This window comes from Rhamphochromis longiceps, linkage group LG12 (genome assembly GCF_057381845.1).
Source record: "Rhamphochromis longiceps isolate RC_006_pf linkage group LG12, R_longiceps_female_GT1.1, whole genome shotgun sequence".
In the NCBI taxonomy this organism is placed as follows: domain Eukaryota; kingdom Metazoa; phylum Chordata; class Actinopteri; order Cichliformes; family Cichlidae; genus Rhamphochromis; species Rhamphochromis longiceps.
In genome coordinates this window covers 29,095,608-29,121,393 of record NC_140568.1, presented here as the reverse complement: position 1 = coordinate 29,121,393, position 25,786 = coordinate 29,095,608, and the positions used below count along the sequence as shown (strand labels likewise).

Genomic DNA, 25,786 nt, shown 5'->3' with positions numbered 1-25,786 from the left:
TCAGTTTTAAATTATTTGTGTTTATTTTGTTGTTTGTTTTTGTGTTTCTGTTTAATCTGTTAAAAAAATTAAACAGGAACACATTTCTATCTCCTGGTAATTTTTCTACTATGCTGTAAGCAAAAGACACATTAATTAGGGGTATATATATATATATGAATAAGGCAGTTTACACAGGTTTACCCTTAAGGTTACTGCAAAGACTTGATATGATAGATTTCTACAGTGTTTTGATCAATTGTTTTAATAGTCAACGTGTAAAAAATGTTTGTTTTTTAACATCAGTCCAGCAAAAATATGCAACTGCATTTAAACACATCTACCATGATTTTGTTTTTATACTTTGTTTTTTCTAGTTGAACAGTCGCTGCTGTGACAAAGACTAACAACAATGAAAGGAGTGCTGGGAGAGGTGTTTGCATAAGGTGATTATGACAAAAGTGGTTGTAGCCAAATTTAAACCTGTTTTTTGTTTTTTAGTCAAAGTCACACATCAATCATTTTGTGATCACATCATACACAGTCTGAGAATTCTACAAAGCATTGTACATAAAAAGAGACAACTTGGTTTACATTTTTAAAAGAGCTCTAAGACTAGAAAATACATGGACTTGGGCTTTGAGGAAAAGTACATATAGGAGAGGAAAAAAATAACTCCATGTGCATTAGTGTGAGGAATAGCTGAGTACTCTCCAAGGTGTCCCTCACAGACAGAATTGGGACACAGGCGGACACCCAGTGTGACTGGGACAGGCCTACAGAGGCCGCTCTATGAACTAATGCTCTTGTGCAAAATGGTACACACTCAGTAAACGATGCTTGACGTGCAAATCATACATCAGAATTTTGCATGTTACCAGTATTTCTCTAATTATTGTACTTTGAATAAATTCACAATTATTTGTCTATTAGCAATATTTAATACATGTGCTTTTTACTACTGCGTTATCCCTCAAAACTGAAGTAATGCAACTAATCTGTTCACATTCAGACACGTAACCTTATGAGTGGCAGAAAGAACAGGACAATAGGGGGAAGCAGGTAGAAGCAGGTGATATGTAGGAGAGGCAAAAAAGGAAGTTGCTCAGCACTAAAGGAGGTCACAGATGTGCTGAACAAAAAGCTTGCATCGGCTTCTCCAGAGCGCACACATGCACACATGCACACACGCACACCTGCACACACATTATGTGTTACCGCTGAGATTTAACACAGGTGCAGATGCTTCACAGTGATCTATTAGACTCACCCTCTCATGTCAACATTCAAGTGTGGAGAGAGACAGAGGGAGGAAAAGATGGATGGGGAACAATCTCAAGAGAGGGCCGGATAAAGAAAAGGTATTTCCACGGCAACGGTGAGGGAGGAAAAGATAGAGAGTTAGGGGAGGCCGTGATTATGCTGGTGGAGGAGGAGGAAATGGGGAAAGCAGGCTAAGAGGAGATACCTATGGGTGATCCATTAAAGCTAAACCGGCACTGTCAACAAATAGGGAGAGGCAGCGAGAGAGGAAGGAAGAAAGGGCGCCCGTGGAGGAGAATGGAATGAAAAGAAAAAACAAAAAGGTGATGAGGAGGTAAGGGAGGCTACGAGAGGGACAGTGTGATTTAGAATTTTATATGGTCTGGCCACAATTAGGGAAAGAAAGATGAGGGGGAGAAGAAAGAGACTGGGTGGTAAATGAGTAGAAAAGGGAGTGGAGGACCAGTTGGTGAAGATATACAGTGGTAATCCATTAGGCCCAACAATTTGGAGAACATAAGAGAAATAAAAATCATGAGAGGAATGCATGGGAAGAGACGAGGCAAAGAGAAAAAGGGTAAAAGCAAAAGCATATTTCTCCTTAAATCAAAAACTGACAACAAAAAAAAAAAAGAAAAACAAAGGTATTTAAATGTGCATGAGTGTATAAAATCCACCAGTAATTCCTCTCAGCGCTAGCTTTCCTAACCTATCTCTCTAAGCAAAAGAAGAAACAGACATTACATACAGTGGATAGACTACCACAATGGAGGATTGATGGATGGGTTGCTCTTTTGAGACTCGGTCCAGGTGGTTGGCGAATAAATGGGAAAAAGATGTGCAAAAAGTGAAGGAAGCAGAAGAGAAGGTCAGTGACTCAAGTCTTACCTTTGCAGGAACGATCTAGAAAGAGTGGTCCATGCTTTTATTACTTCACGGCTGGACTACTGTAATTCCCTCTATGCTGGCCTAGATCGTTCCTGTCTACATCGCCTTCAACTGGTGCAGAACGCTGCCGCTCGCCTGTTGACCGGTTCAAAAAAAAGAGACCACATCACTCCGGTTCTCTGCTCTCTCCACTGGCTCCCAGTTGCTTTTAGGATTGATTTTAAAATCTTACTGCTGGCTTTTAAGGTTTTAAATGGCACTGCACCTTCTTACCTGTCAGAACTCCTTAGTACTTATCGCCCCAGGAGATCTTTGAGGTCAGCCGATCTGATGCTTTTAGATGTTCCCAGGTATAAATTAAAGACAAAGGGAGAGAGGGCGTTTGCTGTGGCTGCACCCAGACTGTGGAACAGTTTACCTCCTCACGTCAGATTCTCCAAAAGCCTAGAAACTTTTAAAACTGCTCTTAAAACTCACCTCTTTTCATTGGCTTTTAGAAAGGTTTAATTTATTTGTTTATTTATTTTTTATTTGATCAGCAAGGTGTTTTTATGAAATTGTGTTCTATTGTATTTTTATCTGTATTTACTGTACAGCACTTTGGTCAGCCTTGGTTGTTTTTAAATGTGCTCTATAAATAAACTTGACTTGACTTGACTTGACTTGAAAGTGCACTTCAAAAATGAAGGAGAAGCACATAAGAACATAGAATTTGTAACATTACAACTATTTTGGAAGCCAAAAATATATATATATCCACCAGGAATGTGAGTGTGCAAAGCTTGAACTTTGAATTTTGCAAACACAGGTAGGCCATTAGTGGAAAAAGTACTATATCTAGTAGCTGCAATTGAAACAAACAAAAGAAAAAAGAATTCAAAAATATTACACAGCCGAATCAGGAGAAAACTACTCCAAGACCTCTTAGGAAAAGAAAATGTATGGGACCTGTGATAGCAGTAATAGCAGTTGAAGGCAAGGCGGAAATTCAGAGATGACAGTTTTGGGTGAGAGTGTTAGGGGATGGAAAGCTGAAATGAGACCCTGGGCTCAAATCATTAGACGAAGAGGCAAGACGAAAAACATCCAAATCTACTCAACAGCTCAGACACAGTCAAGGGAACATTTCCCCAAACAGATGCTGACCTAGTAACAGCTGGAATCAGAATCAAAACCTCCAAAAATCTAAAGTTCAAAAGGTAACAATTTAACTTGCCATAGAGGAACTGAGAGTTAGGAAATTAAAAAAGATTAGAGTCGTTCTCTCCTGCGTTTCAATACCAGATGCTGTACTTTTTGTTCCTGTCTCATCTGCAAAACCAGAATGCCACAAGGAAATATAATTCTAGAGCGACTCTGCAGCACACACTTTTATAGCAGCTATATGAAATATGGTGACACAGATTCAAGCTGTCATAATATGCAAGAACACAACTGCCTGACTGCTTGACCGCAGTCGCATGGTCGACGCCTTCATTTATTTATTTAAACAGCTGGGTGTTCCTCACAGATTGATGGATTCTCATTCATATTTCAAACAATTATTTAAATAGAAAAACAGATAGTCGCACGCATACGTTGATAAAATGGAAAAAAATAGATACATTTTGTTTACCACAACAAACGTTTCACAGAAGAGCAGTTGCATTAGGTGAGATTACAGAGGTTTCTCAAGTCTTTAAAGGCAGTGTAGCATCTAACCGACTATTCTGGTTGCTGTGAGTCACTGCTCAACTGATTGACAGGTTGCTAAATTATAGAACAGCCCCGTGCATGGTTATGGGTCAGTGCAGCAAAAGTGTCGAAGCTCTCTGTAGCTGTGTCTCTACTGCTTTATATCTCTGGACAGTGATGTATTTTGCTTCTCCCCCCCCTTTACTAAGTACTTCAGCATCACTAATGGGAACAACAGAAGACGAAAGAGTGGGGAATGCAAAGGAAGGTGAAAGGAAGCAAGATGCAGAGAGGGAGAGACATGGAGAAAGAAATATAGATGACATAAATACTAGGGGAAATGTACATTCCAAACTTATTTATGCACTTTAGTGTACACCTGTAGTGTCTGACTCAGAAGTTAACTCCTCAAGCTCTTTTATACTCAGGCGAGTGAGCAGTTCATAGTCTTAGAAGGTGGATGGCTGCATGGTTAAGGTAGTGTTTAAAAGTGACAAACTAAAAGCTGAAGATGTATTTAATTAGGAAAACCGAGGTTTTTTTTAACTCTTACCATTGTATCGTTTGGCTTTTAATAGTTGCGCATACCGAAAGCAGGTACCTAACAAAGGGAGTCTGTGTAGATATATAAAAAAGAAATGTGTGTGGATGTGTACATGGGCAGTACATGTTACAAGTGGGAAGCTAACACTTTTCAAACTTTTACAGCAAAGTGTTTGTATGCGGATGTCAAAGCTGATTCACTGTGCAGTGTAGGAGTACTGATGACACTCTATAATCATTAAAGCATGAAGAGGCTCTGAGCTGATTGGGGGCATGCTAATCCTTTTTAATTGACTCTCCAGCTCTCCAGTGTTATTAAAACCACCAAGTAACAAAATCAGCTTTGTTTTATTAGCCTGGTCAGCTGAGCAATTAGAGGCCTTTCCGTTATTTGTGTTGGATTTTGTTGATGGATGCGTAGAGTAGGAAAATGGCGTATTTGCCTGGCTGCCTTTGTCTGGAAAAAATTCGATATTAAATACAATAACCGTTTTTAATTACATACAGATTTCATACATACACAGTTTAATAGAGGTAATGAATGTATTTGACTTCAATGCCAGAGATTTATCATCATTTCTCTCAGTTTGCAATGACTAATGTTGGCTTTCTAAAAGGCTTGACAATATTTTTTTCTACAAACAGCCACTAGAATGTTACCTTTTAATTGATAATACATGAACACATAATTGACTTAGCAAAGTCATGACTCATTCCATGCACGTTTGCCAAAGTTATAAGAACAGATGGATATAATATTGTTCCTATGAAAACAAGTGAGTCTAGCCATTGAAAAGAACATTTTAGAAGAATAATAAGGTTTGTCAATACTCCGTCTTTGAAGGTACATTTTTCCAAAAGCTGCCATTCAAAATGAAGCAGTGATTTTAATCTAAAAACAAGGAGCAGATGTTGTTATGGGCTACAGTTTTTTTCTTTATGGGATCCTGAAGAAGCATAGAAGCACTCTTTCTCTAAGGGCAGTAATCTGGCACCTTCTTCTGACACCAGGAAACCATGGATTATGCCACAAGCATCTTGGCATAGTGTTTGATTAGTTAATGTGTGAGAAGTGTCATGTTAATAAAGTTGAGAAAAAATGTATTTATATTCGATTTAACACCATTAAACATACAAATAGTATTAAAGGGTCACTGCAGTTTTAGACAATCAGGCAGCTTCAGATCATGAATCTTTGCAAATGATATTTTCTTATAATGATTACACAGTCATCATCTAATGATAATTGCTATTTCATGAGAAGATGAATTTATAATACATAAAAAAAAGGAAAACATATGAAGTGCACTGACAATGACCCCCTTTAGTAACTCACAAGACTACTTAACTGAATAGTTATGCAAGTAAAAAGCAATTAATTGGTAGCAATTATTTAAAGCCGTGGCTTATTAAGTGTTTTCCAGCTTAAGTCCCAACTGAGGAATTTACCATCCCAATTGCTCTTGTAGTTAAGTACATAAAATTATCTGACAACTTTTCCAAGCAGCAAGACTGAGAAGTATTTTTAGGTCCTAAATGATTTCATGTTCATTAAATATTTATGGCAATGACTAGAACCCTTTTGTAGATGTTATGGATTCATGTGAGCAACTTTACAAGTGTAAAAGTTTTCTGTGGTCTTGAAAACTTACAAGGTCTAACAACTTATAAAACTTGACAGAACAGAAGAGAGTTTTGTTACTTGACACCGTTGCACCCCGTGTCAAAACTGTGTGTTCATTCATCCATGACAACACTGTCAAGGATTGCCGAGGGCAGCATGGGTAGCTGTCTGACAATGCAGTACACTCTAGACTGTCATGCTACCATCAATCCACAGCTTTGTCTCGAACTATGTCAAGAAAGACAGGGTGCATGAGGAAGACTGAGAGACTGTGATAGTGACAGAGAGAGACAAAGTGAAAAGAGAGTACAAGAGAGTCAACAAAAGCTGTTGGAAGCATTAAAGAGACAAAAACAGAAATTCAGACAGAATAACAAAAGTGGCAGACACTGACAAAACAGCAAGGCATAATAGCAAAATAACAGAGATGAGAAACCAGAGATGGGAAAATCTTAGAGATTTTCTAAGAAATAGAGTAAATGAATCGAAAATAGTCAATTGTTGTTGTTTTTTAAATGAGTTTACTGTTAGCTAAAGCGTTTGGAGAGGTAAAGAAATAAGAGAGGTGGTTTTCCTATTCTGAGATATGTGGAGGGATCTACACAAAAGCCTTCATTATGTCCTCTCCTCAACCTTTGGTACCATACATACAAGTCCCAGATTCAAAAAGACTCAAACCTCAGACCACATGGAGCTATAACTACATTGCTGGCCCGCATACTTCCTGTACTCACTAAGGGGGGAGAAAAAGATGCAGGTTAAGTTGTCAAAAGCAAAATATAGAGTTGCTGTACCTAATGAGAAGCTTGACTATTTGAATGTTGATTGATAGTTTCCGTAAATGGCCCAGATGACGGACAAATATACTGTAAATGCTTATAGTTACAGTACAGTCACTCTGAGAGCTGAAAGAGCACAAGTCTAAACGTTGTGCGAAAAAAGCCAAGATAAACATTGTGGTTTCGTATTTTTATAAAACAGTTCCAGTCACAATCTGGCGACAGTCCGTGCGCGCCGAAATGAACTCAAATGCAGGAAAAGGAAGAAAAGCTGAAAGAATGTTTTAAAAAAAAAACCAAAACAATTTGTTTGCAGTATATTTTGTGAAGAAAATGCTGTATATTAGCATCTCAAGGTCTAGTTAGAACCAGCGATTGGAACCAAATGGAAATGAACTGAGAAAACAAGCCAGAGATAAACTAATTTTAAAACTGCATAAAAGCAGAGAGTAGTCAACAGAATAGCACAGAGGGAGTCTGATAAGCGATGCTGAGGTTTAGCAATGGAAAAGTCACATTTTTCCTCAGTTCTGCACAGTCTGCTGCCTTTGGAGTGGGATCTGACTAACGCCTGCATTTACTGACACAGCTTATCACTGGATGAGCAGCCTCCCAAGGCTCCGAATCACAGCTTACACTGGATGTATATATTCTCTTTTCTGTGAGTGTGGATGTGTATTCAGTTGTGACATTTTTTAAAAAATAAAATACAAAATGATTATAAAAGACTTGTAGACCTATATAGACTTATTGTGCTATACATTCAGTTAAGGAGCATAACAGATAAAGCATATTATGTATGTCTATGTGTATCTTCTTCCATTTGTCCATTCACGTGTAAGAATCCATACATCATTAGATGATGATCATAATCCCTCTCGGCATTACCAACATCCAACTACATTACATGGACCGCCAAAACAAGACGAATGGTGCTCTTGCTCATTTTCCCCATTTAGATATTACTGCGCAATGATAGATCATCACAGCAGCATTTTAATAATCTTAACACCATTTCAATAATTCACCTAGGTCGTCAGAATAAAAAAAAAAAACGATTGCTGACTAATCTGAGGATTACGGTGATGATTTCTGACAGAGGTTGAGGATCAAGGTAAAATGTGATGGGAGATGAGCCATGGGACTTACTATTCTAGCTCAAAGAGGATTAAGGTAAGGATCTATTGGGGAGGCAGCATTACATAAATTGTTTTTGTGCACAACAAAACACGCACACAGAGGCACGCACACAGTCTGTCATGCACACGTGTTTCCCCAGAGAACAGCCACAATGAAAATGACTTTCATTGTTCTGGTATAGTGGTCAGGTCATTTTTTCTTCTTCTTTTTTTTTTAATGTAAGGAAATGTCATGTTCATCCAATGCTATTAATCAAAAGATACACAAGTAAAAAGTGCCAGTCATGTCTGCTTTTATTTCTCTATTACATATTACAGCATGAATCGCTGTATAAATTCATTTTCATGGACAATCTGATGCAAGAAGCAGGGATATTTTACTGATAAATTCATTTTTAGACTTAGTCATAGCTTACAAAGAGTTGATCTTGCACCATTTAGGTAAAAAAAAGGCCCCAGAATGACATCAAGAAAGCAAAAGGAAAAGAGATCTTCCACCTCTGGACAGGATAAGAGCATGTCTTATTTCACACTGTCACCTTCTCTGTCCATTTAAAAGCACTCCACCAACACCACAGCTATAACCTCGGGAAAGATTCTGCTAGTAAACGTCATCATGTGACACGTTAACAAATGGCCACTGCGGGGCCCGAAATGGACTTGTGTCTGTGTACAGTACGAGTGTGAGAATGAGGTAGCCATAAGCATTTTGGCCACACCACGCCACTGATGCCTTCTGACAGAAAAGTCTGCTGTGATTTATGTCACAAAGTTACACACCGTGCACGCACACACACACACACACACACACACACACACACACACACACACACACACACACACACACACACACACACACACGGGTTATTGCACAAATGCATGTCTAGAGTTATTCCACATTGGTTAACGCAGCAAGTCCTTCACAAACCCCCCCCCCCAAAAAAAACGACATTGACGGTCATTGCAAAAGAAGTTAGGAACCAGATGCCTGTGTGTTTGTGTGCGTCGTGTGTGTGTGTATGCATATATGTGTGTGAAAGCTTTGCCTCCTGGTTTCACACAAACACATCTGTATACCACGAATGTCCCAGCTACCTCTCGGGAAGGAGTAGGTTATGCCTGAAGGTAAAACGTCTCCTTTCTGTTGCTGGCTGTGATAAGCTAAAACAACAACCTGGGTGATGCCAGCTGTCTGTGTATTTTGCTCAAGGACACTTTAGTAGGGAGAACTTTGGCATGATATGGAGCTTGAATTCAAATGTCATGGAAGAGGGTAAATAATGCCCCACGATGCCATAGTGAACAGTAAATAAATAAACAAGGTAATGGAATATATGGTTGATGTAAATGCAGCACAATATTTTATTTAATAAAATCTCAGTGAAAATTTAAATTGACAACTTTATTCATAAATTATTTTCTGCAAGGTAAAAAGTTACACCCACAAATGCAGAGGTAGGTGGTAAGCTATTATCCCTGTGAATAGCTCTGACTTATTTAGGGTGCAGATTGAGTGGTTAAGAATGTGATGGGAATTTGACAATGCTCCAAAAGCATATACAGTTACTGTCTGACGTGTGTGTGTGTGTTTGTGTGCACATATGTATGTGTGTGTGTGTGTGTGTTAGGGATGGACACATGGAGGGCCTGTCACCACACACTGATGTGTTTATTTCACTGCAGCTGGGGTAATCACTCACACTGAGACAGACGCAGACAGGCAAACACACAAATATTCACACACACACACACACACACTAATTCATATCCCCACCTGCTATGTGCAGTCAACTGGCTTTGCCTGGCCTTTGGGGTCACTCCAACCCTTTCATGTTTCAAGACAACGACCTCTGCGAAAAACCTTTGTATGAACCACTCAGTGCCTCAGGTTTTTATTTGAAATAGCTGCTTAATTTCACCAGCAAGAAACTTTGCTGATGACTCCACGCTCTAGTTTTAGATACAGAAAAATGTGAATTACACTGGAAGCGCTTTTCATTGAACCTTGTGCTGCACCTGTTACGATTTTCCTGAATTTACTGTCTGTGTCCGTAAAGCCTTTCCTGTTGAACTGCTGAACCCTCCTCGCTGATTCCAGTAGCTTTCCATCAGCTTTTAAAGGCTTTCTATCACAGTCTAAAGAGATTTAGATGTGTCTCAAGGAATTCACAATGCTTCAAATGGGAGCTTTAGAGTGAAAGAGAGGAGAAAAAAACATGTAGAGGAGACTAACTGTTGACAAGAGCAGTACTGTCAGAGAAATGTGAAAAGGTTGTAATAGCGCAGCGGTGTACAGACATTTTCTTTCCACTCTCGGATTAGGTTGACCCTGACCTCTCAAGGCTAGCCGTCAGGCAGCAGTTAAAATGATCACTGGCTAATCTCTTTCTTCGTATATGTCCCATAATACTTTGTGTGTGTGCATTCCAATGCTGTATCTGCACACATATTTGTCCTAATGTTTAGGTGACTCTCTATATAATCATGTACTGACTTGATGAATATTAATGTTAAATTTGAGTTTATTTTGAGCGGGGGAAGGTCAAGGAGTCGGGTCCTGCATGTTGACAGCCATGCAATACCAGCTGGGCGTTAAAATGTGGCTATCACGTAACCCCGTCGCACTGACAACTTTACAGCAGTTGTCAACTTATATTAAAACATTTTTAGAGAGGTCACAGGACATCAGTAACAAGAACTGTCACTTAAAGGGAAAAAATTGTGGATGTATGTATATAAGAATTTGACAGGCAAAAGAGGACATGGCGAATGTGAATGGCAAAGAGGATACGAACAAAGACGAATAGAAAGTCAGAACAGATAAAAAAGATAAAAAAAGAAAGTCAGGGCTACAACCTGAGGTCATCAGCAGGTTTTAAACCTAAATCCTTCTAATCAGCTTCAGCAGACAGGGGAGACAGACCAATCCATTTGCTCCAAGATCCCATTATGACAGCAGAAAAAAGAATGGGAAAAGGTAGCAAATTGAACACAGTGGAAAAATTGCTTCAAGAGTCCACGTGTGTGTATTGTGTGTGTGGCCATGAGATTTATGAGTGTATGCCTCTGTGCATGAATGTGTTGTGTTAGGTGTCAAAAGATAAAATGTGCTATGACATGCAGATAAGGTAGGGGTACTCGTGTGTCATTAGAGATGAGATTGGTTACCAAGAAGAAAGTTGTCAATGTTAATGTGCTGGTGTTGCTGTCAGCTACAATGAGTGGAAAGGGCCTTCATGTTTAAATGTCCTTTGTGGTTCCTACTGTTAAAGTGACAACTCAACAAATTTATTTTCTTGATTTCCCTCAAAAGAAGAATTACTCATTTCTAGGAGCAGAAGAATACGATCACTCTGTTTTTTTCTTTCTTCCATACCACTCATTTCTCTATCATTATCTCTCTTGACACCCGTCCTTCATCTCTGCCTTTCTGCCACACTCGCCCTCACTTTGTATGCTGGTCTGTCTAAGTGCCTCCCTCACTCCCTCTCCTTCAGTTTCTCTCTCAGGGGAGCTGTGTACTTAGCTGCAATTGAAAACGACTATCAAACCCCAAGGATTGAAACCTGATTCAGACACTCCTTATCCTGTACAACAGCCTTCTCCGAGTGCCGTGCTCCTCTTCCCCAGTGACCAACTAAATGAAATTATGTATTTATCCATTGAGGTGGGAACACAGCCAGATGAAACCAGGGAAGCAAAGAATGATGTGAATTGTAAATGGTGTTCTCCACTGTAGTTACAACGCTACGGTAGTGGAAGTGACATGTGTGGCTCTTCCAAAGTGGGTGTTTACTGTGTGACACGTTTGATGAGTGAATAAATTACACATGTGCTGACAATATCCTCGAGTCTCACAATATTATCTCACATAGTAAAGGCAAGTAAGAGTATGTGTGTGTGTTAGCAATACACGTATTCATAGAATAGCTGGTCTTGAGCACGGCAAGTGTTAAAGATCGTCTAATTTATTTGTTGTTTACTGAATCCGAATTTACTTTGGTCCAGGTTTCACTGCTATATACATTATACAGAACTGTGCAAAAGTCATGAGTCATCCTCCATTGAAAGTTGGGAACTTCAGGAATATTTCTCTGGAATTCATGAAGGACATTCAAAAGCTTTTCGTTGGGTGTTGGCAGTGTTTTGTTTGCTGGCTGTCCTACACTGCTTCAGTAATGTCGAGGTCCAGGCTTTGAGTGACAAAACAGCTAACGTCCAAAGAAAAATCTTTAAAAGACCTTCAGAAAGCCAAGAAAACTACTGCTAAAAAAAACACCTGTATTGTATCTGTGCAAATAAAGGAATTCAGGCCATTTTTCAGTCTTTTTTTCCCCCGCAGAACTCAAGTACAGTAAAAGAACGTGCAATAAAAATGCTAATGTACAGGAATACAGACTAAACCTCTGTATTCACTGGAGTTTTTTCACATCCTGTACTCAAATTGGCTCTCTGGGGACACTTAACTCTCAGCTTAAACTTTAGGTTTTGGGATTATTGTTACCTTGGCGTACCGGAAACTTGTCAGTTAAACTAGGATTTAGGCCGTTCTCCTGATTTCCCCTGTGGCAGTTCGACATGATAACGCAAAAAAATATCTTATACAAACATGTTGGATGACAAACACCAAATCATTTAATACTAAACGCTGCTTATTCACCATGCCAGTTGCAATGGAAGACATTTACAAATGAAAGCTATCTTGACCCCTGCTGTGTTTTGGAGATATTGAATCTTATAAATTTAGGCTTCGTAATAGTAAAAAAATATCAATTTAACAAAATGTGCCAAAAAGGCACAAGAAATTTTTATTCAGCACAGCCTTCAACCACCGACTGCAGACTGTGAAGGAGCACGCGCACCCATCAAACCACTCAGTTCTGCTGTCTGTCATTCAAAGTTCCAGGCAATTTCAAGAAGTGTCACGTAAGTAATAACTGACTTTTCAGTGGCACTTTAAAGTTATTTCCACTTGATGATTTCTATTTTTATACCTTTTTACATCTATTGTTGTCTTCATTCTGTCATCCCCTCTCTTCAGTCACTTCCTTGTTCTGCTCTAGCAGTCCTCCTAATCTCACATCTTACTTAACATTCACTTCAGGTGGAAGTTAGCGATTACGCTGCACATACCTCAGCAGCTGGGATGCCCTCTGGAGGGCGACACTGTAACAGAACTTCCTGCTCCAGAGATACTTCTTTTCCCAGGGGTTCTTGTTCAAATGACTTCTTCAGGTCTGGGGAGAGAAACAAGAAACTTAATGCCTAGGGGCAAATTATAATGTCAACCAGACATCATGCGAGGCCATCTGGCAAAAAAGCCTCCTCTGATTCAGCAGTTAGGGAGACCATTTTAGCGATAATGCTCTGTCAGTGTAAAGCAGGGACATTACTTAATTTTGACTTAATAATGACACAGTAATTATGAAGGTGGGGGTGTTTGAAGACAGCAAACATCAGCTGACTTCTCACACTCTTCAGTCCACAACAAGAAAAAAACACTTAGTTACCTTAGTTTGCACAAGGATGCACAAAGCTAACCACACACTTACACACGCAACAAGTACAGTCACTGGTCCGAATACTTTCAAACGCTTTAGCTTCACACATTAAACCCAGTCTGCAATGCACAATGTTTAACCTTGCTTTCCTCCCATACAGATTTCTGAAAGCTGAGGAATCTCCAACAGGCCAAAGACAATAAATGATTCAAGCTAATGGTTCACATGCCATTATAAATGACAGCATTACAAAGCAGCATGGAATGTGCTGCTGGTTCTTTCACTGAATGTTTCAGAAAGGACTGTGCCGTTTTCATTTTGAAGAAGGAAAAAAACCCAAAAAGCTCAGAGTAGATGACTTTAGGACAACGAACCAGGACAACAGAACTGTGGCAAAGGGGACGGTAGAGAAAATGCATCCTTTACATTAAACATTAAAAACACTAAAAGTTTATGTTTGATCTTTTTTATGGTCTCGTATTTCTTACAGTGAGTTACACAATTTTATGAACTTTCAGACAATCTCACTGCTCTGGGAAACCCAACACTAGTTTTTCTATATTGGTCTGTGCGTGTGTGTGTTTTTTTTTTTAATTGAACATTGCCCTCTGATTCGTTTCATGTATTGGAAGTACAGTTTGCCTTTCTGCTCACCTCCCTAGTCTGCTGCCTTATGATATACTGCAATCGTGTATCCCTTTCCCGAAGTTGAGCTCAACACATGTAAAAATAATTAGCCTGCCACAGAAAACGGCTCATAAAGGCACGCTGTAACACGAGATAGATGGCAGCATTGCAGGACTTAGCAGGTCACTTTATTTATGGTGCTGATCAAATGCAGTGGATTTCTCCATACGAATGTATGGAGTTGGTGTGGGAGTATGAGGCAAGAGACCACTAATCTTTCCATCTAGTCTTTTGGATGTGCAGTAACTTCTAAAGTGTGTAATATGGCAACATCAATGTGCTTTTTTTCTCCTGCAAATTACTTTTTAAATAAAGTACTTACATTCACATCTCTTTAGTGCAAATAAAAGCACGATTTGTAACTGGATGATAGTCTAAATAATTGAAATAATTTCAGCAAGTCAGAGTGATGGATTATTTTGTTGCATACCTTAAGAAAATGGAGTGAGAAATGTAATGTTGGTGTTTTAATAATATTTTAAATACTACTAACATGGCTTCATTTAGCTGTGGCAAGCTGGTAAAAACCTTTTCTTTAACTTTCAAAAGTTTGAGAGTCACTTTGTTGGTTGGGGGAAAAAGACTTGCAGTTAATATGTCCTCTGCCCTTAGTTTTTTAAAACCATACAGAGAACTTTCATAGGACGGAGCAGTGTGTGTGTGTGTGTGTGTGCGTGCGTGTGTGTCCATGTTGTATGTACGTCTATGTGTGTTAACCTTGAATACTTTTGCTTTCCTGGTTCCCAGGTGTACTCTTAATCACCTTATCCGTCAGCAGTGGTACACCATTTGTGGACACACACAGCCACACACTAGACAGGACATTTTTTTAATGCTGAACCAATCGACTCTGAGTCACTCTCTGGGTATTTCATCAGAGCATTCACCTTACAGTGGCTAAAAAGACATGGAAGGTGGAGGAGTGAAAGAGAAGGCAAAATGGGAGGGGGAGAAAGAGAAGGTGGAAGTTGGGATGGCAGGTGGGAGCTGAAAGATGAGAGCCAAAAAAGTTGGCAGCAATAGCAAGACTGTCCCTTTTTTTAAACACCAAAACCATCTGCTTGGTCTGAAGTCTTTTTCATGTCCACGTTGCCTTAATTAACTCATCCAATAAAAATGAAACCACCCTGTATAGTCTTCATTTGTGTCCTTTATTTCTCACAAAATCAGTAATCCACCAAACCTCCTTATCATCAGTCCAACGTTGACTATGTGTCTGTTCTCATGACTCAAACATGTCTTTAAAAGAAAATGAATGGGAGCAAGCCTTTTTAACTCTTAGGTGAGCCTTAAAAATCTCAACTCTTTTAACCCTAAGAACGAAAAATGCCAACTTTTCAAAGACTTCTTTAAACATATTATATAGTCATATTTTTTTCACTTTAAATGACTCAGTCTTTTAAAACTGCTTCAGCCTGAAATATACATTGATACATCTATCAGCACCAGCACATAGCTGGTGGCATGGTGCGCAAGTCCTGGGATCAAACCTCTGGCTGCTGGGACATAACAGTGCATTCCAGTCTTTGTGGGAGACCAAAATATGGGGATGACAAAAAAAATGGAGAAGGAGAAGTCCGCTCTGTCACTACTTCAACCATCTCCTCTCCACTCTCAGCATCAGATGAGTCAGAGTTGGACTCCGGCTGGTCTGATTCTACCTCTGAGACCTCCTCGCCATCTTTACATAGTGTAAAGATGGCGTCTCATGTCCAGAGCCTCCAGTGTTTTTACCAAATCCCAAAAAAACTCATACTTCTAACCATGGCTGCATAAATCACCTGAGCAATAATACCATCAACAATCATGTCAAGATGTGGGATCAAAAATTGCATGACTTGTAATGATTTTCAATGGGGCATTTTTTGGCCTCAGGATAAAATGTGGCTGTTTTTGTACAGCCATTTTAAGCTAATTTAAGGAACAGACAAAACAGTTGTGAATTTTTTTTTTTTTATTAATGTCCTCTGGCAAATATAAGCTATATTCATTCCGCGGCCAAAGCATGAAAATAAAAAATACAAAAAACCGAAATGGCACAAAATGTCCCCTCTAAGAGTTAAAGTACTTGTTTATCATTTTTGATCTCTTGAATTCAGAATCATTAATCCTTCTCGTCTGTATTCATATAAAGCCAAGTGTTTGAGCATGAGACCAGGGTGCTGATCAAACTGTGTTTAGCCCATTAGTTACGTGAGGAATGAAAGGACAAGTTTCATATGCTGTTCTCACACTTTCTCTCTCACAAACACATACACCTTTTTTTGATATGAAAAAATAAATAGAAATACAGTATATAATGCAGAAAAAGACTTTGTACAATTCTAACGAACTTGAACGTCCACATTTGGTATGACCACTTTTATTCTTCAACTGAGCCTGAGGAAAGCTTTCGTGTAATTTATTTAAGTACAGTCTTCAGGAATAGTTCTCCAGGCTTCTTGAATGACATTAAAAGCTCTTTTTTAGATGTTGGATGCCTTTTGTTCAATTCTCTGTCAAGATGATCACACACTGCTTCAATAAGGTTGAGGTCTGGGCTCTGGGGAAGCCAATTCATGACTGACTCTATTCCACTGTGTGCTTTTCTATCCAGGTATGCTTTCACTGCAGTGGCACTGTGTTTTGAGATCATTGTCATGCTGAAAAATGGAGCTGTTGCCAATCAGACACTTTCCAGATGGTACTGCATGGTGGATCAAAATCTAACCAAACTTTTTTGTGTTTAAAGTTCCACCAATTTGGACAAGACCCCCAGTACGACTGATTTTCAGTGCAGTTCTTCAGCCTTTTTTCTTTGTTTCTCTTCTTGAACCCCACCCTTCCAATTCTGATGAGCCTTCAGCAAATACTAGATCAACACAACGGAAGGGTCAGATACATCGCCCAGGTCCTGTGGCAGGTCAGTCATTCAAGTCCAAATATATGAACAAGGCATTAGCGGTGAACATGCTATTACTCCGATGTACACTAATATAGGTAGTAACCTATAACTATGTGATTTTATCCCAACCACACAGTGAGGTTTACTTTCATGTGATATGAATCAAATCAGATTTCATGCTTAGAGTCATATCAGTGAAGAGAGTTATGTGAGGACACAGAGTATTGTTGGGGCTGAATGATAACTTCACAATACAGTCAAGTCCTGTGGGGGATGACAGCCTGAACAGAGCATGATGGTTCATTATGGGAGTAATCACCCAAAGCTTTAGCCCTAAATCCACCACATGGCTACCCACACAACACAGACACACACGTAGAGGAACAAATAGTGAAAGACAAAGAAAGACAGAGGCACAGAGATACTATGGCAAATAATAGACACTGGAGACAAGGACAAACAAGCTGACACAGCACACATGCAGACAGGACAACAGCACACATGGTATGATGTTCACAGTGGTGCAAATAAATAGACTTTCATACGTGCCTTCAAATGTGCAAATAAATAAATTAATAAATAAAACTACTGTAGACATAAGAAGAAAAAAGGGGAAGTGATTGAGGCATGAGACACTTCTTTTATGCCAGGCAATTCCAGGAACAATTTCCTAGTCTTAATTAGTAAGGGAGATGGTGAAATGAGGAGTTGGCTGTGAGTTGATTTCCATAAAGCTTGAGAATGAAATTAAAGCAGATTAAAGCAAACTGCTTGGGGGGATGAATAGACACACACACACACATTTACACACGTTGATAACTTATGGCTGACAAATTGTCACCAGTTTGGTAGCAAGAGCACATGTTTATTTGAAAGGTGGGATTTTTCTTTGTTTGTGTGTTTTTTTTTAATTTAATTATTTTTTTTGCTTTTGGTTTAAGTGTCTGTGACATTGTGTCTGTGACACTGGGGGCCACAGATGTGTGTTGCTGTGCACACATGTGCCCAAGGAAAATTACTGCATGCACAAAACAGGAGGTATAGCCGAATCATTTCACTGAACCCAGTTCACTCATTCATAAATATAACAAAACCATGGCTACATTCTTGAGAGACCTTTTTAGATTTACAGCAGAGTTGAGAAGCAGAGACCTTATGCACTGTTCTTCATTGGGAACGCTCTCATATGTACAGTAAAAGAGTGTCAGCATTTATTCAAAAATGACCTCTTCATGCATAAACTCCTCGTTGCCTTTCTCCTCATCTCCCTCTCCTCGAGTCCATCATCGCCCCCTCTTTTCCTCTCCCTCTGAAACTTCTTCTTCCATTGCTCAAGTAAGACTGTTATTATGTTTGTGGTTAGTTTGTTGCCTCAGGCACCTCTACATAAGCACATTCAGAGCAATTATCTAGAATGGGTGTCTTTGCCTGTATACTACCAATGCCAAATCATATTGGTTTCCCCTCATGCAGCTGCTCAAGCAATAAAGAGCAATGTGAGATTCTTGGGAAAAAAGGAGGAAAGGAGTCTCCTTCGCTTTCACAGAGGATAATTTGTGCATCCACGTCCTTCACAATTGATTGTAATTAAAAAAAGAAGAAAGAAGACCTGCGGCTTAGAAGAAAAGCAAATTGATGCAGGTGATACAAGAAGAAGATATCATTTAATAAACATCAGAAAAATGGGATATAAATGGATCTGAAATTAAAACGTTAAATGATAACCATCCACTTAAGCCATGGCTATGGTGGAAAGAAATTACATTACAAAGATGTTTTTTTTTGTGGATTTGTACTTTTAAAGTCTTATCTACATTTCAGTTGCAGATAACTGCAATGCAAATTATTTCAAGTTTATGATATCCACATCGTGCTTTTTACACATCTTTTGTGATGCAGGCAGCCCAATTTTCATTCTGCCTAGTTAAAATATAATTATAGATATACTCAGTTCAATTATTTTGCATTTGTAATGACTGTAATGTGGGAAGCAGGAGGGACCAGTGGCTTATGGCAAAGTAATTCATCCCTCCATCAGTCAGTTTCCTTAGCTGCTCATCCAGCTTAGAGTCAAGAGGGCAAAGTGATCCATCCACATATCCACCCACTTAACTGCCTATCCACGTAATCCATTTTATCAATTTATTCGAATATCTTTGTTACCCTCTAAATATTAATATTAGGGTTAAATGCTACATTCTGTGTAAATCGACTCTGAAATAATGGTTTTGCTGAAAACAGTATTTGACAAACACAAGTCCAAAACACTGTAAATTTCCAATCTAACCTCAGAAGTACTGTAGTTCATGTATCGTGTGTAGACAAGAGCAGAGACTTCCAAAAAATACTTAACAGTTGATAACAAAAGCCATCTATCACTGTCTAACATGGGCTAACTTCAAACAGATCAGTGAACCACAGGACACAAAGAAGAGTGCCAAAGAGGAAGAACAAGCCACAGCCTGCAGAGCTTTGAAAGCTATAGCAAGCAATCATTGTAACTCACTATACAGTTACCATGTCATTAGATTATTCTGTCTTGGCATGGAGTCAATTAAAAAAATTCTTGGCAGGTCATTAAATCAAACGATTAAAACTATTTTCATACCCAAAACACACACACACACACACACACACACACACACACACACACACACACACACACACACACACACACACACACACAGCAGCATAATTGGCCAGTAGTTTCTAATAGAATGCTGATTGGTCTTAAAAGTACACACGCATAGCTTAAAGTTTGTCAGGATTAATTCTTTTGCGATCATGCTTTAATGGAGCAGCACTTTTCTGCATTTTCTCCTGTTAATCTCTGTTATTGTTCTGATTGTAAAAAATCTTTCTGCTTTAAAAAAAAACAGTGCAGTTAGACAGAGAAACAAATTGATTATAATTTCATTGTGATTTAGTGAACTAAGAACGACCCGAGAGCAGATTAAAAAGGACTATGTGGTGGAAAAATCAACTATTGCTCAGACAGGTGAGCAAAATTAAATTTGCATTACTGATTGAAATACACAAATCGCCATCTTGCCATTCAACAATATACAGTAGGACTGCACGTTTGGGGTGATGCCACTGCTGAGTATTGTTTTTAACATTACAGTCATTGCTAATATTATAAATACTAGTTAATTTGTACAAGACTGATAAAGATGAATACATGTTTGTCAGATTTAATCTGATATATGGCCATGCTGAAGTTGTCTGCGTTTTTATAAGAGCAGTTTTCATCATTGGTTCTTCAAGCATTTGATAAAGTCAAAGACTCCTTAAAACTCTGATCTCTTATACAAAAGTCCTGATAAACCAATAAAACTCAAAAATATTTTAGAAGTGAAAGACATGTGACCTTGAGTGGCACAGTCATTTTCAGAGTGGTTATATAGGGAGTCATTTTCTCTAAGTGACTTTAGAGAGTCTCTTTCCACTCAGACCAGTTCTTTCACTCAATGCCCCACCCTGTCATTTCGACACTTCACAACCTGTGATCAGCTCCAGACACCAGACAAGGTCTTTCCATCCACAGTCAGGTTTCGAACAAGTAAACAACTCAGCTCGCTGACATAGCAACAGCATTTCCTCTGTGTTTCCATTTTGTATAATGACTCATTAACACAAAAAACAAGATCAAAGGTTGAGTGCTACCTCTGGTAAGAGACAATATGTTCTGGGGACAAACTGAGTGTAACCGTTCATCTGTTCTGTGGTTGGGATTTTTTAAGTTTTATATTTTTATATTAAGTGAAATATATTGTGAAGATATTTTTTTTAACATACATTAAAAATCTGCATCATTCTAAGAATCAGTTCACTTTTCACACACATAAGGGTTCAGCTGTTGTTTCGTATGTAGCCTACAATATAAAGTACATGGAAGTGGCAGTGAACTGAATGGTATTGTAATGTACTTTGAACTTTAAACTTTTTTTTAAGTTCAGGTTTTATAAGAGTTTATTTTTACAACACATTTTGTTTTGCTTTAACCTTTGACTTTTGTTGTTTGTGAGACCTATGTGAAACTTCCTGCCTCCCTTTAAATTGTCCCCTTTTTCCCCTTCTAAAAAGAAATGTTGTTGGCGAATATGACAAAACAAAACAGTAACTATATAGTATTACGTTGCGTGACACATATGTAATTTTCCCCATAAATGAAACTTTAAAAGGTGACTTGAGTGAATGAGTGAGTTCTGTTGCAAGTAAATCAACACCACGGCTTACCATTATAACACATAAGCGCACCCTGGAGCAGTATTTGACATCTGGGAAAAAGCTCTGTGGCTTAGAGCGGTGGTGAAACACCATAACCACACTCCTACACACACACGCACACCCTGTGGATTCCTAGTACAAAAATGTTTATTCAGTGTTTGCAAACATCATGAAGTCACTTTCAGAGCCAGCAACCAATATCCTCCCGATGATATCACCAAGAGAGCACCGAGGAACAGAGCACTGAGGGTTTTCCACTGGAAAGTTAATTCAGGGTGACTGTGGATGGATGTATAGCAGAAATATGTATAAGACAGTGTGTTTTTGCTATATGCATTACTCGAACTGCTACTGTAAGCATGCCATTTTATACTCAAAAAGGTCAAATGTGAAACTGCAACTGTGGCTGCTGCTGCTGAGCGCATACATCCAAACCACTGCAGTGATTTCCCTTTGCTGAGGTGGGGAATGATTGTGTCTAATGCTATAAGCTACAGTAAAGACAGGTTTAAGCCTATGTGAGTGTAGAAACTATGAAAAAATGCCTGCACACAAAAAGAAAAACCTAAAACATATATATATCACTGTTGAGACTTGTTTTTTCTTAGTCCAATTTAACCATGATTGAAGGAAAACCTAAATACATGCAGCTGAGACATTTGCATCATAAGCAAAACAGACGAAATTCACTAATAGGCATTTTCCAGTTGACACAAGTAGCTGCCTGTGCTCCTGTGCCTCTGAGTGTCTGGACTCCTGATTGCTATGCAAACCCTTGTCTCCGTGGAAGGTGGCAGAACAAATTGCCATCATCTGAAATTTGTGTGCGCATGCAGCTGTGTGCAGGGCTGTGTGTACGTGTCGCATGTGTGTGACCTTGACATATTGCTAAGATATTGAAGGAGAAAGGCTTGACCTGATAGCCACAGGGCCAGAGATCATGACTGCCATTGCATGCACATTTATGCGCATGTATGTGTCTACATTCCCCTTACCCCCGTGTACCTGGCTGCGATGCTGTGAATGACTCATTTACTATGTGAATATATCTGTGTTTGCCTCTATGTGCTTTATAAACCACAAAAGGGGCTAAAGTGGTCTGCTACAAAAGTCCAATAAAACTGTCAGATATTAAATATCACTGTATGTGTGTGTCAGATTTAGAGTCACAACACTTATTGCCATTATCCTGCTACAAACTGCATATTTTGTTAGTGCCTCGGAGTGTTACATCTGTACTTATTAAAAAGCTTGGAGATGCTGGAGAATGACACAGTTTAAAGCAAGAGAAGGAGAGAGAGAGAGCGCTGATGACAGAATTAAACAATAAGCTCATGAAGAGCGCACTCTCAATAAGCAATAAGAAATAACAGGGGAGAAAACAATGGGGAAGAAGATGAGTAGGAAGGTGAAAGCAGGAGAGAAATGCTGAATTGCTTTTGCATGGTGCAGTGGAAAAAAAAGACACTTTGCTCAGCAAGCTCTAGCTGCCAGGAAGCATTTTAATCACAACAGTAGATCCAAATAGGAGCCGAAAAGCAGGGTAGGTCAGGAGGTTGGGTCGATTTGAAGTAAAAGGTTATCACAAAAGGGGGCTCAGTGTAATCAGATCTGGTTAAGGGAAAAGTCACTGTTATAACTGAGAGAGAGAAAGTGAAGGACGGTGGGACAGATAAAGTCAGAAGGAAAATATGCCAGTACGTGGAGAAAATAAATGCATAAAAAAGAGATATGAAGAGAAATTAATAAAATGAAAGACTACCAGGATTTAGTATAGAAGATTATTTTTTTCTTCTTTGATATTTGTTGAACCTTCAAAGCGTTTTAAGCGTTTTAAAGGCATCATCCCTCACCATCCCGCCTAACCTCCAGCAAGTCTCACAGTCGAGCAGTTATAAAGTTTTACCTACTTTGAAAAAGTTGGCTGACAAAATGTCGAAAGAAAAGATCTGGAAAGAGCTAGTTTGCTTTTGCTAAATTAGCGTGAAGATTTATGATTTAGCGCAGATCGCTGACAGCCACGAAAGGACTGGTTAGACAATATAAAACATTGTATGTTAAATATAGCAAATATTGGTAACTTTTCTGTTGTTTTATTTATTTATTTTAACTATGATGTGATATAATGTAATTTCAGAAACTACTTTGTGCCACTTTTTTACAGCATTAATAATTAATTAATGAATCTGAACCCAAAAGAAGTTGGATGAAAAACTCAAATCAAGAGATGTGATAATGTCACAGTGCATGCTAAATGATGCTACTGCATGATAAACAATACTGTAAATGGGTTGTGATGCATTCTCATTCTTGCGTACATAGGCACATTTATGCATGTAAAATCGATGCCAAGTACCTTGTTGATAAGCTAAGTCACTCAGCAATACAGCAGTGTCTGCAGTTATGTGTTTTCCTCTGCGAGTCTCAGAAGCCTGTAAACATAAACTTGTATTCATCTGTCTCTTAGTATGTATCAGCCCAAACATGAGCCAAAAACGGCACATTACCCAGATTTCACTGCACCCCAAGGAGGGCCCACTCCATTCGAGAATGTTATTAGCAGAGCTTAGAAGGATATTTCTGACTGTGTCACTAACTCTCTGCTGAGAGAAAAAAAATCCTCATCTGATGAAACATTGCAGAGAGTAGTGATGCTGTTATGAATTAAAACAGGAACAACTGACAAGCCAAATTAACGAAGGAATGTACTGCTGCCACAATACTGTGTGATCATACACTGTTGAACTGCAGAGTATTTGCTCTTATGTAAAATTCAAAAACACAACCTTAAGAGTTCTAGTAAAAAAAAAAACCCATTAAAGTATTTACTTAAAAACTAGAATCCTTCTCAGCGTGGACTTCATGCCCCTTTTGCACAGATTTCTGGAGAGGAGTTCTGACATTGTAAATGTTCTTTTTAAGCTTCTCTTTGCTGGAGGGTTATATTGGTCCACCTTTATCTTTGAAATACCCCAAAGGTGTTACATTAGATTCAGGTTAAGGACCCTACCTTGCCTGGTCATAGTTTTCATTTTTTATTCCTTTTCAGAAGCTCTTTTTGGTACCGTGTCAGCCCTCTACAACCTCGAATAAGTGGTTAAGAAAATGAATGGGCTTTTGCATTATTATCACACTGGGATATTCCAGTTCACCTGAGCTTTTGGAGAGTGGGAGCTGTCTTGTCAGCTAGTATTATAAATTTTAGTTAGAGTATGCGTTCACTGTGTTATACCAGGCCAGATTCATACCCGTCATGTTGGACCCCTTCTGACCTGAACAATTTATCTTAGTCTTATCCCGAAGGATGTGCTCCCACTAATCACCAGCCTTTTTTCCCCCCATGTTCTTATGCAAGTGTTAGTTTTATATATGATTTTTTTCCCCTTGGACTTTCTTGAAGATAGAATTTTCTCATTAATTCCAAGCTGTGCATAGATGCTGATGTTTATATGAGAGCATGCCCTTCATTCTCTTTGAGCTCTTACAGAAATTCTCATTTCCACTGATAATCTACTGTGCCAAGTCTGAAGCACTCACCTGGCTGGTTTTCACTGCTACGCTGTTGAAGCACGGTTTCTGAAAGTAATTTTTAATGCAATTAAGCTAATTGTAAATCACAGGTGTACTCGATTTTATTCAAATGATCACCTGATTGAAACTTGAGTGTCAGTAATCACAGGTGTATCTACCTCTGCTAAAGAGAGTTTCAGGTTTGGGTCAATTAGTTTACTTTGAAATATATTTTTCAGTCATTTATTTTGCATGGCTCATCAAAGAAAATTTTTGAAAGGTGATAGAATTTTAAATGGTTTGACATTTAAATGATGCTGCAGATGTTTGTACTCACTCCATTCATACAGTATACTGGTCAGAGTTTCAGTACAGAAAATAGTTCTTCAAATTCTGTTTACCATATTGAATAATTGAATGTAAGGTTGGATTTAAATGTGATCTACACAACAAAATGGATTTATGTCGATGTATTATTCGGTTATTAATAGAATTAGGTCCATAGGTTTTCAGAAAATTACAGGATTTATACTTTGGTCTCTGTACACCACTGAACTGGATTTCAAATCAAACAATCAAGATGTGACTGAAGTGCAGACTTTCAGCTTTTTAGAAGCTCAAACCTATTTGGGCAAAGTAATAATTTTAAATATAAGGACAGTTTTCAATACTGGGACTCGAATGGTTTGCAGTCAATGAGTGCCTGAAGTCTAGAACACATGGACATCAAACTCTGTGCTTTCTCTGCCAGGCCTTTACTGCAGCCACCTTCAGCTGTAGCTCCACCTGTGGTGTGGATCTCTCAGTCTTCACTTCCATCTTCAGTAACTGAAAAGCAATTCTCTTTTGGGTTGAGATCAAGTGACTGACTTGGTCATTGAAGAGCGTATTCCATTTTTCTCCCCTTGAGAAACTCTTGGGTTGCTTTTGCAGTTTGATTTTGGGTCATTATCCATTTGCACAGTTGAAGCGCTGTCTGATCAGTTCTGCAGCATTTGGCTGAATCTGAGCTGAGAGTATAGCTGTGTACCCTCCAGAATTCATCCTGCTGCTTCTATCAGCAGTCACATCATCAATAAACACGT

General features: G+C 38.8%; 1 protein-coding gene across 2 annotated transcripts in view; it reads right to left on the bottom strand.

Moving 5' to 3' along the window:
- Window positions 1–25,786, bottom strand: part of unc5ca (unc-5 netrin receptor Ca) — a 187,328-nt gene that overhangs the window by 49,314 nt on the left and 112,228 nt on the right. For both annotated transcript variants that reach the window (XM_085425666.1, XM_085425667.1), the window contains exon 4: window positions 13,023–13,126. In XM_085425666.1, coding sequence (XP_085281792.1) covers window positions 13,023–13,126 — 104 coding nt within the window. The remainder of the gene's footprint in view (window positions 1–13,022; window positions 13,127–25,786) is intronic.